Source organism: Triticum urartu, chromosome 1A (assembly GCF_056163025.1).
Source record: "Triticum urartu cultivar PI428250 chromosome 1A, HENAU_Tu73, whole genome shotgun sequence".
Lineage (NCBI taxonomy): Eukaryota > Viridiplantae > Streptophyta > Magnoliopsida > Poales > Poaceae > Triticum > Triticum urartu.
The window spans coordinates 203789936-203806143 of record NC_141873.1 but is presented as its reverse complement, the minus strand read 5'-3'; the positions used below and the strand labels follow the sequence as shown (position 1 = coordinate 203806143).

The 16208-nt window shown below is 47.1% G+C and overlaps 2 protein-coding genes across 2 annotated transcripts in view; one reads left to right on the top strand and one right to left on the bottom strand.

Annotated features, from left to right (window-relative positions):
* Positions 1–5892: 5892 nt before the first annotated feature.
* The window catches only part of LOC147990596 (uncharacterized), a 62345-nt gene continuing 52029 nt past the window's right edge, over positions 5893–16208 (top strand). The window contains exon 1 of the mRNA XM_087538309.1: positions 5893–6292. Within this exon, the coding sequence (XP_087394435.1) occupies positions 5893–6292 (400 nt within the window). The remainder of the gene's footprint in view (positions 6293–16208) is intronic.
* Positions 10577–12824, bottom strand: LOC147990597 (uncharacterized). The gene is made up of 4 exons (XM_087542844.1): positions 12782–12824; positions 12272–12692; positions 11322–12121; positions 10577–10581 (listed from the first exon to the last, which is right to left on the bottom strand). The coding sequence occupies exons 1-4, from the start codon at positions 12822–12824 to the stop codon at positions 10577–10579; spliced, it is 1269 nt and encodes a 422-aa protein (XP_087398970.1).

Here is a 16208-nt window from a genome sequence, read left to right as displayed (position 1 = left end):
TAACTAGGAGGAGCTGGAGGAGTATATATAGTCTAGGCGAATGAAAGGGTAAGTGCCTTCGGCCCAACACACGGGCGGGCGCACAGGCGTCGGACGTCCGACAGGTACCGGACGTCCTGTGGCTCGCGAGGGTCCGGTCGTCCGGTTCATGTCGGACGTCCGGCGTTTTGGCTCTGGACAGGTGGTGTCGGACGTCCGGTCGGCGTCGGTCGTCCGGGCGTTGGAGAATGTTGGACGTCCGGTGTCTGGCAGTCGTCCGGGCGCTGGGAGTCGTCGGACGTCCGGTGGCTCCGGTCGTCCGTAGATTCGACTCGGGTCCTCAGGGGCCGGACGTCTGGGCTGGGCTGGTCATCCGGTGGCCGTAGCTTCGCACAGCTTCTTCTCTTGGTACTTGTACTTGGTGTCCTCGCTAGCTGTTCTGTTGGATGTGGTGACTTCGTGGCTTTCCTCCAAGTACCTGATCATGCATAGAACACACGTTAGAGGTAGTAGCCATATCTCACATGTAGAAAGTGATGGTTCAGAGAGGAGCGAGTTCACCTTGTGTCCAATGGCGTATGTTCAAGGTCTCATCATATGTCCACTTGGGGTTTGGAGAGTAGTCAGAGTGTACATGGGGATGAACGTGGGATGCTCCGCATCATCTCCCCCCCCCTTGGGAAAGATCCGACCTCGGATCGTGATCCTCATCACCATGGAAATGGTAGTCGTGGATGGACTTGTAGTTGGACGGAGTGGAAGACGTTGCGCAATCCAAGTACTCCAAGGTGTCGCCGGAGTGGTATACATGCAAAAAGAGCAAACACAAACGACACTCGGAAACACAATGGTTAGAGCACACAAAGTGTCCATCATGTAAGAATGAGTCCGTGCAACAAGATTGATCATGACAAGGTGCATGAAGCTTATCCAAAAGATATGGAAATGTATGCACAACATTCATGGTAGCAAAAGCAAGAATATGATGAATGCAACCACGGTGCAAAATGATGTCATAGTGAGACGGTTTATCAATAGCATGTATATGGAAATGGATGCTCAAGATGAGTATGTGATCATGCAATTGATGATGGGCAATATGATCATGATGTATGAATATGCCATCAAGAAAGATCACAACAAATTTGCTAAGGGAATGCAGAAGCTCATATATCATGGATGACATGGGAATACAAGATGCAACAAGGCAATCGTAATGGGAGTCAAACCATGCATGAGATGCAAATTTGTCATGTGTGTAAGATGTCCAATGAGCATGACAAGTGTGAGCACAATCAACAAATATGGAGGTGTTGGTGTACCAATGCTCGATCTCGTGGCATGAGTGGAGGTTCGAAGGTGCATCCAATAAGTCCGAGCGCTCCTCAACTTGAAGGTCCATGGGTTCCATCTCCAATGTCGGTCCTCCGTCCAATAGATGTAACATGTAGACAAGAAGAAGGAAACAACAATGAAAGAGTGACCCATCCAATATGCATAATTGAGGATGGCTCAAAGGGAAGGAGTTCACCTTTAGGAGATTCTTGCAAATGTTGGTGTTGCACATCATGTATGCCTTCACATGACCAAATTGTGTCATGACAGTATCGCCTTGTGAATCCTTCAACATGAAAGAACATGACAAACACTCAGAAAAATAAATGAGGTTAGCGGAAAACCTATCATTCGTGCGGTAAAATACCCAACAAGCGGACACATCATGCTCATCATAAGAAAGGACAAGGGAGCATTTCATAGTATGGTGGCATATGACGCGAGAACAACCAAATACAATAGGCGTAATCAAGCAAGCATGCATCACAAGTAAGGTGTCCAAGTCTCCACGATCAATAAGCATAGATGCAACAATTGGAGGCAAGCGACAATGAACAAAATATATCATCTGAGAGGCATGAACATATACGTCATCAACCCAAGAAAGCAAGTAAGAATGGAACATGGGTGATGCGACAAAGCAAGAAATCATGTGAATCAAGGCAAGCAAGCTAGTATTGCGAAGATGCAACGTACTAGAAGGAATCATGTCAAGTATGTCATGTGTGCGAATAGTGGTCATGAATAATGCACAAGACATATCACAAGCACGAAGGCAAGATATGAGGAAAATAGCATCAATAGCATGGGGCACATGATAAACATGGCAATAGAAACAAGGATCTCCACCAAGCATGCAAATACACATAGGAGTAACATAATTGTGAATCATGGGTAGATGCAAGCAAGGGTCACAATTGCATGGCAAAGGCATAGAAGCAAGCATAGCATGCAAAGTGAACACGGGAAAATGAGCATGAAGCGACAAGCGGTATATAGCACATAGCCGTGTGAGAGCCAAGTGATGATGCGAAGCATCCTATGATCATCCCCATGTACACTACGACTTCTCCCCAAGCCCCTAGTGCCCACATGTTGAGACCTCAAGCATACGCCATTGGACACAAGGTGAACTCGCTCCTTTCCGAATCTTCCCTTTCCGCATGTAAGACATGGATGCTACCTCAAGCGCGGGACCTTATGCATACTTAGGTCCATCAGAGGAGACCATGGAGAGCCTAAGGACCAAGGCCAAGTGTGCGCGGGACCAAGGGAAGGAGAGCCAACTGCTATAGCCCGAGCGGTACTACCACCCACACCAAGCGGTACTACCGCTGAAGGCCCACAAGCGCTGCAACCGCTCGACCACCGCCCAACAACCGGCCAAGCTTCTGTGATCGAGCGGTGCAAGGCCGGTGCAGCACCGGTTTATCCCCGTAACAGCCACCTGACCGGTACAACCGCCCCAAGCACCGGTACAATCGCTGAGCACATCCGGAAGCACCTCCAGGAACCCGTACCTGAGCGTCCAGCGGTACAACCGCCCCCATGACCGGTACTGCCACCCTGCCTGTGCGCAGTGAAAGGGGTTTCACCCCATGTATCCCCCAACTTACCCCTTGGACTATATATACTTGTCCCATAGCTCCGTACTAGGGTTAGCATGGGTTTTAGCTCATTTGAGAGATAGAGCATTGCTCATCCATATCGGATCTACTCCACGAGAGAGACCGCGGCCCCTCTACGGAGAAGATCCACTTTGGATTCGAGACCCCTTTACGGGAAGATCCCTTTGTGGATTGAAGACCTCCTCACGGAGAAGAACCGGCTAGCCTTTTGTATCGTCCTTTGTTGTCCGTGGATTCGTGTATCGTTCTATGCATTCGAGGATCTAGCATATGTGTGACTTGTTCTTGGAGGTTTGAGTGTTTTCTCTCATGTTTTCCCTCGTGAATCCCCTCGTGTTCTTCGTGTTTCTCTTTGGGATCCGCTCCTTTCGTGAAAGATCGGCCCATAGGGTTCCTACCCTACATCATCTTGGTATCTAGAGCCACGTTGATCACGATTTCGGAGCCTCCCCTCGTTGTTTTCTAGCCTAATTTTGTTGTGTTCTTTCCCTATTTCGAAAATCCCCACCAAAAATAGCCCCAAATTTTTTTGTGATTTGTTGGTTTGATGATGTTTTGTTGATTTTGATCCATGGATTTGCTTGGTTTCAAGTGGATCTAGCATCTCCCCAAGTTTCCCCACCTTCCATCCACGAAATCCATCAAATTTTTGCCGCCAAGATCATCCATTTCCGCCCCAAGTTCATCCCCGATCCATATCTGAGAATTTTTCCCAACACCAGCGGTGCAACCGGCCCCCGAGGCAGTACAACCGCTCCCCCATAAGCTGATACTTCTGCCAGCTAAAACTGGAACCCCAGGACGCTCCAGGAGCGGTACAACCGCCCACCCAAGCGGTACAACCGCCCCTCCCAGTTTCAGCCTCGGCTGATTGACAGTTTTTGCCATAACTTTCACATCCGGAGTCCAATTTTCGCGTTCTTTAGCTCATTGAGTAGCTATTGACATCCCCCATCCAGATACATAGGTTTTAACACAATTTGACTCCATCAAATTTTTGGAACTTTGGCATCTTTGCCTAGGGCTTCCACCACATCATCCGCTACACCACCATAGCCTTCCGCAACCTAATCAATTTTGTTCCCCATCGCATTAGTGGTTGCTTGAGGAGTGATTTGAGTCTCCTAAGGTGTCTAGGCTACTTAGGGATGGTCGCTTCTTCATCAAAAACCACCACCACTTCCGCATAGGCTTGACCACTATACACTCCGACCACCCAACTTAACCCAATTTTGCTTGTGTTGTGAGTTGTGTCTCCTAAGGTGTTTCGGCTACTTAGGGACCGTGCTTCCAACTCCGACACCATGTATAGTCCACCACCTTACCCTCGACTTCCGCATTGCGTACTCCACAACCCATCATTGCCATTCCGCAATTCCATTGAGCTTCCACAAAATCACCACCGAATTCCCGCTGCCACCATTTTTGAGATTTTGAGTTCGCGGTTTTTCTGTTTCCTAAGGTGTTTCGGCTACTTAGGGACGAGTCTCCATCATCTTGGTATCGTCATCAAGATCACTGCCACTCAACATCACCGCGGACGGTAACCTGAATATCATCTTGGTATTGTGGTACCCCTCCATTGTATATTCTCTTGCCATTGCATTGATAACCCCTAGCCCATTTTGCGTTACTTGCCTATCGAGACTAGCCTTTGAGTATTGCCGGCAATGTTACTTGTGCACATTAGTGGTCTACACCTTCCATTACATACATACCATACCATACCATATCGGTATCATCTTGGTATCATATCATCCTTTGTGCCACAAGTTTGTTCCCGCATATATACACAATAGCTATCTTGGTTTGTGCATTTCGCAAAGTGGACATACATATAAAAAAAAGAGAATAAGCTTTTAAGCAAAAGAGTGAACAAAGAGCTTGTAAGAAGGTGCCATAGCATCATACCACATTGTCATATAAGATCATCTTGGATCATAACACCGGGAGCCATACATATATAGCATACTTGGAATAGAAGTTCATACATTTTGCATGTTATAGGTTGTGCACAAGTGTCGTATCCTCCTATTGAGCAATCGTGCTAGTGTCTCTCTTGAGTTGTGCAACAAGAGTGTTTTCCATGGATTCCACATTTTGTGCTCATCCTTGGTTACACGACCCCATTTATCTATCCGTGTGTGTGTTTTCGTGAGCCACCCATATTGCTATTGGTCTACTTGTTACACTTGCGAATTTGTGAATCTCTTTCAACATTATTGACTCTTGCTAACATTTTACATCAAAATTTTGTGCCACTATCCTCACCGAGCTCCACCATAAGCCTTATTTGTGTAGGTGTGAGAAACCGACAAGAATTGGTACCAATTGTGCTATTTCCTTGTCCACATTGGAGTGATCATTGATCCACTTTCAACTTTGGTCAAGATACATTTGGTATTCGTTCTTCTCTTTCTACCACTCACATTTTCCTCTTGGAGTGATGGATAGGCAAGGCATTTCATCTCTGGTCTTCGACAACAACGACGACGTGAACAACTACATCACCAAAGCGTCAATCTTCGATCTACAACGACAAATGCAAGGCGCACAATCAAGATTGTGAGAGTTCATCGAGAACCTCTCCATCGACATTCGCCACTCCGAAGCGAGGAAAAGGGACTACATTGACAACAAGCTTTCCGCACAAAAGAAGGAGCAAGATGCAAGAATGGAGGAGATTCGGGCCTTGATCGAGTCTACTTCCCCTTCATCATCTTCACGACGGCGGCAATCACATCGATCCTCTTCGGAGCGCCCAAGCGATACAAGCGCAAGTCGTCCACGTCCACATCTCCATGGCGACCAACATCACATTCGTGATCCACCTCGTCATGAAGGGCAAGTCACCTTCAAGCAACATGGGCACGACGACGACGAACGACATCTACTACGAGCTCAAGTGCGACAACGCCAACATCATCATGACGATGCTCACCAAGCGCAAATGCACAAGTCCCAACAAGACCTACTTCACGCCAAGTCCAAACTTCATGAGCATAAGAGAAGACCGCGAGACAAGAACCACCAAGACAGAGCTATGGCTACACCAACCACTTCGGCATCTTCGCCAAGTGCTATCAAGGCATCTTCGCCTTTGGACGTATGGCATCTTCGCCTACTTCCCGTGAGTTCGCCTACATCGACATCATCAAGTACACAGCGACCACCTATGAGCGAGGGCGACACTTCCATCTTCGGAAGCCCCTCAAGGAAGATGGCCGAGCATGGGAATTTCCCTTCGGTCATGGAGACGAGTTACAAGGTGCCACATCATATGGGCCACCTACAACAAGGCGGTGACAAGAAGGTCGATCAAGGGCCATCCCCTTCGACCACGACGACGCGCACGAACCGCGTCAACGACATGAAGACGGCGCCCATATTGTACTCATACTCTGAGTCAAGCTACGAGACCGCTCATGAGACCTTATCTTTGGTCTTTGAGGAGAGTGATGGTGTGCCATCTTCGGTCTTCATCCATGGCTACGACCACGACATGATTAAGCATGGAGACATTTGCACCAACATCCCTCCGACAACGACATGTGACTAGATGCCCCAATTTCCATGTGAGGAGAGCCACCACCACATGAGTGACATGAGTGACTCCACCACACGTGACATTGAGAGCATTTCCTATGAGAGGATGAGTGTGACCACCACTAGCCCCACACTTGAGAGCATGCCACACATCCTATGTGAGGTTGAGAGCCATTTGAGTGACTCCACCAACCATATGAGTGAGAGCATCCGAGAGGGAGTGAGTGAGCCACAACACTTAGTGAGTGAGGTAGTTGACACGGCATGTGAGGCCACTTTGATTTCTAACGACTTAACCTCTACTCCTAGTGTGTTTTCTTCTTTGGTGCTAGGTCTCCTACATGACGACACGCCTATCCTCGACGAGCCCATACATCCAATGGAGATGATGATGGCTATGGTGGACGATGCTACACCCCCACATGGTTCCATCACGATGAAGATGACCATGACTTGGTCCTCGACACCTCACCTACAACACATGGGCGATGCTCCAAAGGTAACATAGGTGATGGTGCTTCTCTTGTCCCACTAATGGACTATTTTTCGAATGATTTCTTGCATGATGTTGACACACCTATACCCATGCTTCATGCTAGTGCCTCTTCTTCATGTCATGACTTACCTATTTATGATAAATATGATGACGAGCATGTTGATTTTCCTGGTTGTGATGCTATGCTCCATAGGATACCATGTGAAAATTCTTTTGGTCACATCATGTTTGACAATCCATTAACCTTGTCATATGCTATGAGTGAGATATCCCATATGGCATCATTTCAATCTCAACATAGTGACTATGCATGCCCCATTCACATAAATCCCATTTGCACTTATGGCATAGATCGCGAGATGATGGTCATTGGCTTTTGTTTTTCATGTGATGATATTGCTATGCTTCCTTTACATGATTTGCACAATTCATCTACTATGCCATGCCATGAAAATTATTGTGTATCGCATGATTACATCCCTTGTGTGCACCATATGCATTCCATGAATAACAATTCTATACATATTTATTGTGATGCATTACACAATTTGAGTCTCCATTATGCTATACATAACATAAACCCTATCATGATGGATGACATGTTTTTATATCACACATCTCATTTATTTGAGCTTTGGATATTTTGTGCTAACCAACACAAGCATGTGCACATCATGATGGATGATGTGTACATCTACCACGCACACACAATTTTCCCTTTGTCTTTGTTTTGTGTAGGTACTCACGTATACTCGTCAACCTCTCAATCCCAAGAGTTGATGAAACGAGCTCTAGAGAGCATAGATGACTTGGGATCCCATGAACTACCCTTCCCACCGCTCTCTTTGCGCAACAACTACGCGCATCTCTCTACTTGGATCTCACTCGGCTATGGGCTATATACCGCTTCTCGCTTCTTGCTCATTTTACCGTGTTCACTTTGCATGCTATGCTTGCTTCTATGCCTTTGCCATGCAATTGTAACCCTTGCTTGCATCTACCCATGATTCACCATTATGCTACTCCTATGTGTATTTGCATGCTTGGTGGAGATCCTTGTTGCTATTGCCATGTTTATCATGTGCCTCATGCTATTGATGCTATTTTGCTCATATCCTCCTTTCATGCTTGTGCTATGTCATGTGAGTTATTCATGCACACTATTTTCACCCATGACATGCTTGCCATGATTCCTTCTAGTATGTTGCATCCTCGCACTACTAGCTTGCTTGACTTGATCACCATGATTGCTTTCTTTGTCGCATCACCCATCTTCTACTCTTGCTCGCTTTCTTAGGTTGATGACATATATGCTCATGCCTCTCACATGATACTTCTTGTTCATTGTCGCTTGCCTCCAATTGTTGCATATGTGCTTATTGATCTTGGAGACTTGGACACCTTACTTGTGATGCATGCTTGTTTGATTGAGCCTATTGTATTTGGTTGTTCTCGCATCATATGCCTCCATACTATGAAATGCTCCCTTGTCCTTTCTTATGATGCGCATGATGCATACACTTGTTGGGTATCTCACCATTCGAATGATAGGTGTTGCATTTGCACTAACCTCATTTGTTTTTCCGAGTGTTTGTCATGTTCTTTAATTTTGAAGGATTCACAAGGTGGCAACATCATGAAACACCTTGGTCATGTGAAGGCGTACATGATGCACAACACCAACATTTTTGACGTCATCATAAAGGTGAACTCATTACCTTTGAGCCATCCTCAATTACGCATATTGGATGGGTCACTCTTTCATTGTTGTCTCCTTCTTGTTGTGTACATGTTACATCTCGCTTATGGAGGAGCTACATGGGAGATTGGCTCTATGGACCTTCAAGTTGAGGAGTGCTCGAACTTATTGGATGCACCTTCGAACCTCCACTCATGCCACGACATTGAGCATTGGTACACCAACACCTCCATACTTGTTGATTGTACCCACACATGTCATGCTCGATGGACATATCATACACATGACAAACTTGCATCTTATGCATGGGTTGACTCATACTACGATTGCCTTGTTGCATCTTGTATTCCCATGTCACCCATGATATATGAGCTTGTGCATTTCCTTAGAAATTTTTTTGTGATCTTTCTTGATGGCATATTCATACATCATGATCATATTGCCCATCATCAATTGCATGATCACATACTCATCTTGAGCATCCATTGCCTTATTCATGCTATTGATAAATCGTCCCTCTATGACATCATTTTGCACCGTGGTTGCATTGATCATATTCACAACACCTTTGTGTGCGCAATGAATGCTTTTGCTCCCATGAATGCTTTGCATACCATTCCATCTCTTGTGGATAAGCTTCATGCACCTTGTCATGCTCAATCTTGTTGCACAGACTCATTCTTACACGATGGACACTTTGTGTGCTCTAACCATTGTATTTCCTAGTGTTGTTTGTGTTTTCTCTTTTTTCATGTATACCACTCCGGCGACACCTTGGAGTACTTGGATTGCGCAACGACTTCCACTCCATCCAACTACAAGTCCGTCCACAACAACCGTTCCCATGGTGATGAGGATTTCAATCCGAGGTCGGATCTTTCCCAAGGGAGGGGAGATGATGCGGAGCATCCTATGATCATCCCCATGTACACTACGACTTCTCCCCAAGGCCCCTAGTGCCCACATGTTGAGACCTCAAGCATACGCCATTGGACACAAGGTGAACTCGCTCCTTTCTGCATCTTCCATTTCCGCATGTAAGACATGGATGCTACCTCAAGAGCGGACCTTATGCATACTCAGGTCCATCCGAGGAGACCATGGAGAGCCTAAGGACCAAGGCCAAGTGTGCGCGGGAGCATGGGAAGGAGAGCCAACTGCTATAGCCCGAGCGGTACTACCGCCCACACCAAGCGGTACTACCGCTGAAGGCCCACAAGCGGTGCAACCGCTCGACCACCGCCCAAAAACCGGCCAAGTTTCTGTGATCGAGCGGCGCAAGGCTGGTGCAGCACCGGTTTATCCCCGTAACAACCACCTGACCGGTACAACCGCCCCAAGCACTGGTACAACCGCTGAGCACATCCGGAAGCACCTCCAGGAACCCGTACCTGAGCGTCCAGCGGTACAACCGCCCCCATGACCGGTACTACCGCCCTGCTTGTGCACAGTGAAAGGGGTTTCACCCCTTGTATCCCCCAACTTACCCCTTGGACTATATATACTTGTCCCTTAGCTCCGTACTAGGGTTAGCATTGGTTTTAGCTCATTTGAGAGATAGAGCATTGCTCATCCATATCGGATCTACTCCACGAGAGAGACCGCGGCCCCTCTATGGAGAAGATCCACTTTGGATTCAAGACCCCTTTACGGGAAGATCCCTTTGTGGATTCAAGACCTCATCACGGAGAAGAACCGGCTACCCTTTTGTATCGTCCTTAGTTGTCCGTGGATTCGTGTATCGTTCTATGCATTCGAGGATCTAGCATATGTGTGACTTGTTCTTGGAGGTTTGAGTGTTTTCTCTTGTGTTTTCCCTCGTGAATCCCCTCGTGTTCTTCGTGTTTCTCTTTGGGATCCGCTCCTTTCGTGAAAGATCGGCCCATAGGGTTCCTACCCTACATCAAGTGAGAGAGATGCGCATAGGCGTTGCGCGAAGAGAACGGTGGGAAGGATAGTTCACGGGATCCCAAGTCATCTTTGCTCTCAAGAGCTCGTTTCGTCAACTCTTGGGATTGAGAGGTTGACGAGTATACGGGAGTACCTACACAAAACCAAGACAAAGGGAAAATTGTTTGTGCGTGGTTGATGTACACATCATTCATCATGATGCGCACGTGCTTGTGTTGGTTAGCACAAAATATCCAATGCTCAAATAAATGAGATGCGTGATATAGAAACATGTCATCCATCATGAGAGGTTTGTTATTATGTATAGCATAATGGAGACTCAAATTGTGTAATGCATCACAAGAAATATGTAGAGCATTGTTGTTCATGGAATGCATATGGTGCAAGAAATTATGGTAATCATGCAATGTATGGAATGCATCAAAATCTCCTAATACGCATGAGGAAACTATGAGGGTCTCCTCATGATCATTAGTGGAAACATCACACGGAGAATATTGACAACATCCAAAACAATGCATATTTGGAACAATGTGATCATGGCATGGCATAGTAGATGAATTGCGCAAATCATGTAAAGGAAGCATGTCAATATCATCACAAGAAAAACAAAATCCAATGACCATCATCTCGTCATCTATGCCATAAGTGCAAATGGGATTTATTGTAACGTGGCATGCATAGTCACTATGTTGAGATTGAAATAATGCAATATGGGATATCTCACTCATAGCATATGACAAGGTTAATGGATTGTCAAACATGATGTGACCAAAAGATTTTTCACATGTTATCCTATGGAGCATAGCATCACAACTAGGCAAATCAACATGCTCATCATCATATTTATCATAAATAGGTGAGTCATGACATGAAGAAGTCGCAGTAGCATGAAGCATGTGAATAGGTGTGTCAACATCATGCAAGCAATCATTCGCAAAATAGTCCACTAGTGAGACAAGAGAAGCACCATCACCTATGTTACCTTTGGAGCATCGCTCATGTGTTGGAGGTGAGGTGTCGAAAATCGTCTCGTTGTCATCTTCATCTTGATGGAACCATGTGGGGGGTGCATCATCGTCCACCATGGCCATCATTGTCTCCATTGTAGGTATGGAGTCGTCGAGGGTAGGCATGTCGTCAAGTAGGAGACCTAGCACCAAAGAAGAAAACACACTAGGAGTAGAGGTTAAGTCGTTAGAAATCAAAGTGGCCTCACATGCCGTGTCAACTACCTCGCTCACTAAGTGTTGTGGCTCACTCACTCCCTCTCGGATGCTCTCACTCATATGGTTGGTGGAGTCACTCAAATGGCTGTCAACCTCACATAGGATGTGTGGCATGCTCTCAAGTGTGGGGCTAGTGGTGGTCACACTCATCCTCTCATAGGAAATGCTCTCAATGTCACGTGTGCTGGAGTCACTCATGTCACTCATGTGGTGGTGGCTCTTCTCACATGGCAATTGGGGCATCTCGTCACATGTCGTTGTCGGAGAGATGTTGGTGCAAATGTCTCCATGCTCAATCATGTCGTGGTCGTAGCCATGGATGAAGGACGAAGATGGCACATCATCACTCTCCTCGAAGACCAAAGATAAGGTCTCATGAGCGGTCTTGTAGCTTGACTCGGAGTATGAGTCCAATATGGGCGCCGTCTTCATGTTGTTGAAGAGGTTCGTGCTCGTTGCCGTGGTCGAAGGGGGTGGCCCTAGGTCGACCTTCTTGTCGCCGTCTTGTTGTAGGAGGTCCATATGATGTGGCACCTCATAGCTCGTCTCCATGACCGAAGGGAAATTCCCATGCTCGGCCATCTTCCTTGAGGGGCTTCCGAAGATGGAAGTGTCGCCCTCACTTGTAGGTGGTCGCCTTGGACTTGATGAAGTCAATGTAGGCGTACTCGTGGGAAGTAGGCAAAGATGCCGTACATCCAAAGGCGAAGATGCCTTGATAGCACTTGGAGAAGATGCCGAAGTGGTTGTTGTAGCCGTAGCGTGCTCGTGGTGGTGCTTGTCTCGCGGTCTTCTCTTGTGGTCATGAAGTTTGGACTTGGCGTGAAGTAGGGCTTGTTGGGACTTGTAGGTAGGCGCATCTCGAGCATCTTCATGTTGATGGTGGCGTTGTCGCACTTGAGCTCGTAGTAGATGTCGTTCATCGTCGTCGTGCACATGTTGCTTGGAGGTGACATGCCCTTCATGACGAGATGGATCACAAACGTGATGGTGGTCGCCATGGAGTTGTGGACGTGGACGACTTGCGCTTGTGTCGCTTGGGAACTCCGAAGAGGATCGATGTGCTTGCCGCCGCCTTGAAGATGAAGACGGGGAAGTAGACTTGATCAAGGCCCGAATCTCCTCCATCCTTGCATCTTGCTCATCCTTTTGTGCGGAAAGCTTGTTGTCGATGTAGTCCCTTTTCCTCGCTTCGGAGTGGCGAATGTCAATGGAGAGGTTCTCGATGCGCTCTCGCAATCTTGATTATGTGCCTTGCATTTGTGGTTGTAGATCGAAGATAGACGCATTGGTGATGTAGTTGTTCACGCCGTCGTTGTTGTGGAAGACGGGAGATGAAATGCCTTGCCGATCCATCACTCCAAGAGAAAAGTGTGAGTGGTAGAAAGAGAAGAACGAATACCAAATGTACCTTGACCAAGTTGAAAGTGGATCAATGATCACTCCAATGTGGACAAGGAAATAGCACAATTGGTACCAATTCTTGTCGGTTTCTCACACCTACACAAGTAAGGCTTATGGTGGAGCTTGGTGAGGATAGTGGCACAAAAATTTGATGCAAAATGTTAGCAAGAGTCAATAATGTTGAAAGAGATTCACAAATTCACAAGTGAAACAAGTAGACCAATAGCAATATGGGTGGCACACGGAAACGCACACACGGATAGATAAATGGGGTCGTGCAACCAAGGATGAGCTCAAAATGTGGAATCCATGGAAAATGCTCTTGTTGCACAACTCTAGAGAGACGCTGGCACGATTGCTCAATAGGCGGATAAGACACTTGTGGACAACCTATAGGGGACAAAAATGCAACGACTTCTATGCCAAGTATGCTATGTATATATGGTTCCCGGGGCTTGATCCAAGATGATCGGATATGACAATGTGGTATGATGCTATGGCACTTGCTTACAAGCTCTTTGTTCACTCTTTTTCTTTGCTTAAAAGCTTTATTCTCTTTTTTTTGTATGCCCACTTTTGCACAATGCACAAACCAAGATAGCTATTGTGTATATGCAGGAACAAACTTGAGGCACACGAGATGGTATGATGCCAATATGATATGGTATGTATGCAATGTATGGTGTAGATCACTAATGTGCACAAGTAATGTTGCCGGCAATACTCAAATGGCTAGTCTCGATAGGCAAGTAACGCAAAATGGGATAGGGGTTATCAATGCAATGGCAAGGGAATATACAATGGAGGGATACCACGATACCAAGATGATATGGAGGTTACCGTCCGCGGTGATGAGTGGCGGTGATCTTGATGGAGATACCAAGATGATAGAGACTCGTCCCTAAGTAGCCGAAACACCTTAGGAAATGGAAAAAACGCGAACTCAAAATCTCAAACATCAAATGGTGGTAGCGGGATGTGGTGGTGGTTGAGGAAATGCAATGATGGGTTTTGCGAGTAGGCAATGCGGAAATGAAGGGTAAGGTGGTGTACTATACACGGTGTCGGAGTTGGAAGCACGGTCCCTAAGTAGCCGAAACACCGTTGGAGACACAACTCACAACACAAACAAAATTGGGTTAAGTTGGGTGGCGGAAGTGTATAGTGGTCAAGCCTATGCGGAAATGGTGGTGGTGGTTGAAGAAGAAGCAACCATCCCTAACTAGCCTAGACACCTTAGGAGACTCAAATCACTCCTCAAGCAACCACTAATGCGATGGGGAACAAAATTGGTTAGGTTGCGGAAGTCGAAGATGGTATAGCGGATGATGTGGTGGAAGCCCTAGGCAAAGATGCCAAAATTGTCAAAATTTGACGGAGTCAAAAGATGTTGTTGGTATTTTTGTGGGAAGGAGGATGTCAAGAGCTTCAAAACGAGCTAAAGAACGTCAAAATCGGAGTTCGGATAAATTACTTATGGCCGAAACAAAAATCAGCCGAAGTCAGTTTTTACAGGTAGCGGACGTCCGCTAATGGACGGATGTCCGGTGGCCGGACGTCCGGTGAGCTCGGAAATCCGCTAATTTCCATCCGGGTTAGGGGTTCCGGTCGTCCGGTGGATGACGGATGTCCGGTCGTTCCAGGGGCTCCGAACGTCCGATAAAGTGACGGTCGTCCGGTGGTCGGGGTCAAGGCGAGATTTCAGATCCGGGACGCGATTTTGGGCGGAATTTGGGGAATTTGGGGTCAAAATTGATGAGGTTTCGTGGATGGAAAGTGGGGAAAATTGGGGAAATGCTAGATCCACTCGAAACCAAGGAAATCCATGGATCAAAATCAACAAAACTTCATCATTCCAACAAATCACAAAAAAAATTGGGGCTATTTTTGGTGGGGATTTTCGAATTTAGGACGAAATCAAGCAAAAGAAGGCTAGAAAATGGTGGGGGAGGCTCTGAAATCGTGATCAACGTGGCTCATGATACCAAGATGATGTAGGGTGGAACCCTAGATGGCCGATCTTTCACGAAAGGAGCGGATCCCTACGAGGAACACGATGAACACGAGGGGGAAAACGAGGGGAAACATAAGAGAAACACTCAACGAACAAGAAATAGATCACACATGTGCTAGATCCTCGAAACACAAATAGGTACACGATGATCCAAGGTCAACAACGGATGATACACGGTAACCGGTTCTTCTCCGTGAGGAGGTCTTGATGGGACCACCCAAGAGGGGGTCTTGAATCCAAGGGGATCTTCTCCGTAGAGGGGCCGCGGTCTCTCTCGTGGAGTAGATTCGTAATGGATGAGCGTAGCTCTATCTCTGAAATGAGCTATCACAACGCTAACCCTAACTAGGAGGAGGTGGAGGAGTATATATAGTCTAGGCGAATGAAAGGGTAAGTGGCTTCGGCCCAACACACGGGCAGGCGCACAAGCGTCGGATGTCCAACAGGTACCGGACGTCCGGTGGCTCGCGAAGGTCCGGTCGTCCAGTTCATGTCGGACGTCCGGCATTTTGGTTCTGGACAGGTGGTGTCGGCCGTCCGGTCGGCGTCGGTCATCCGGGCGCTGGAGAGTGTCGGACGTCTGGTGTCTGGCGGTCGTCCGGGCGCTGGGAGTCGTCGGACGTCCGGTGGCTCCGGTCGTCCGTAGATTCGGCTCGGGTCCTCAGGGGCCGGACGTCCGAGCTGGGCTGGTCGTCCGGTGGCCATAGCTTCGCACGGCTTCTTCTCTTGGTCCTTGTACTTGGCATCCTCGCTAGCTGTTCCGTTGGATGTGGTGACTTCGTGGCTTTCCTCCAAGTACCTGATCATGCATAGAACACACGTTGGAGGTAGTAGCCATATCTCACATGTATAAAGTGATGGTTCGGAGAGGAGCGAGTGCACCTTGTGTCCAATGGCGTATGTTCGAGGTCTCGTCATATGTCCACTTGGGGTTTGGAGAGTAGTCGGAGTGTACATGGGGATGAAC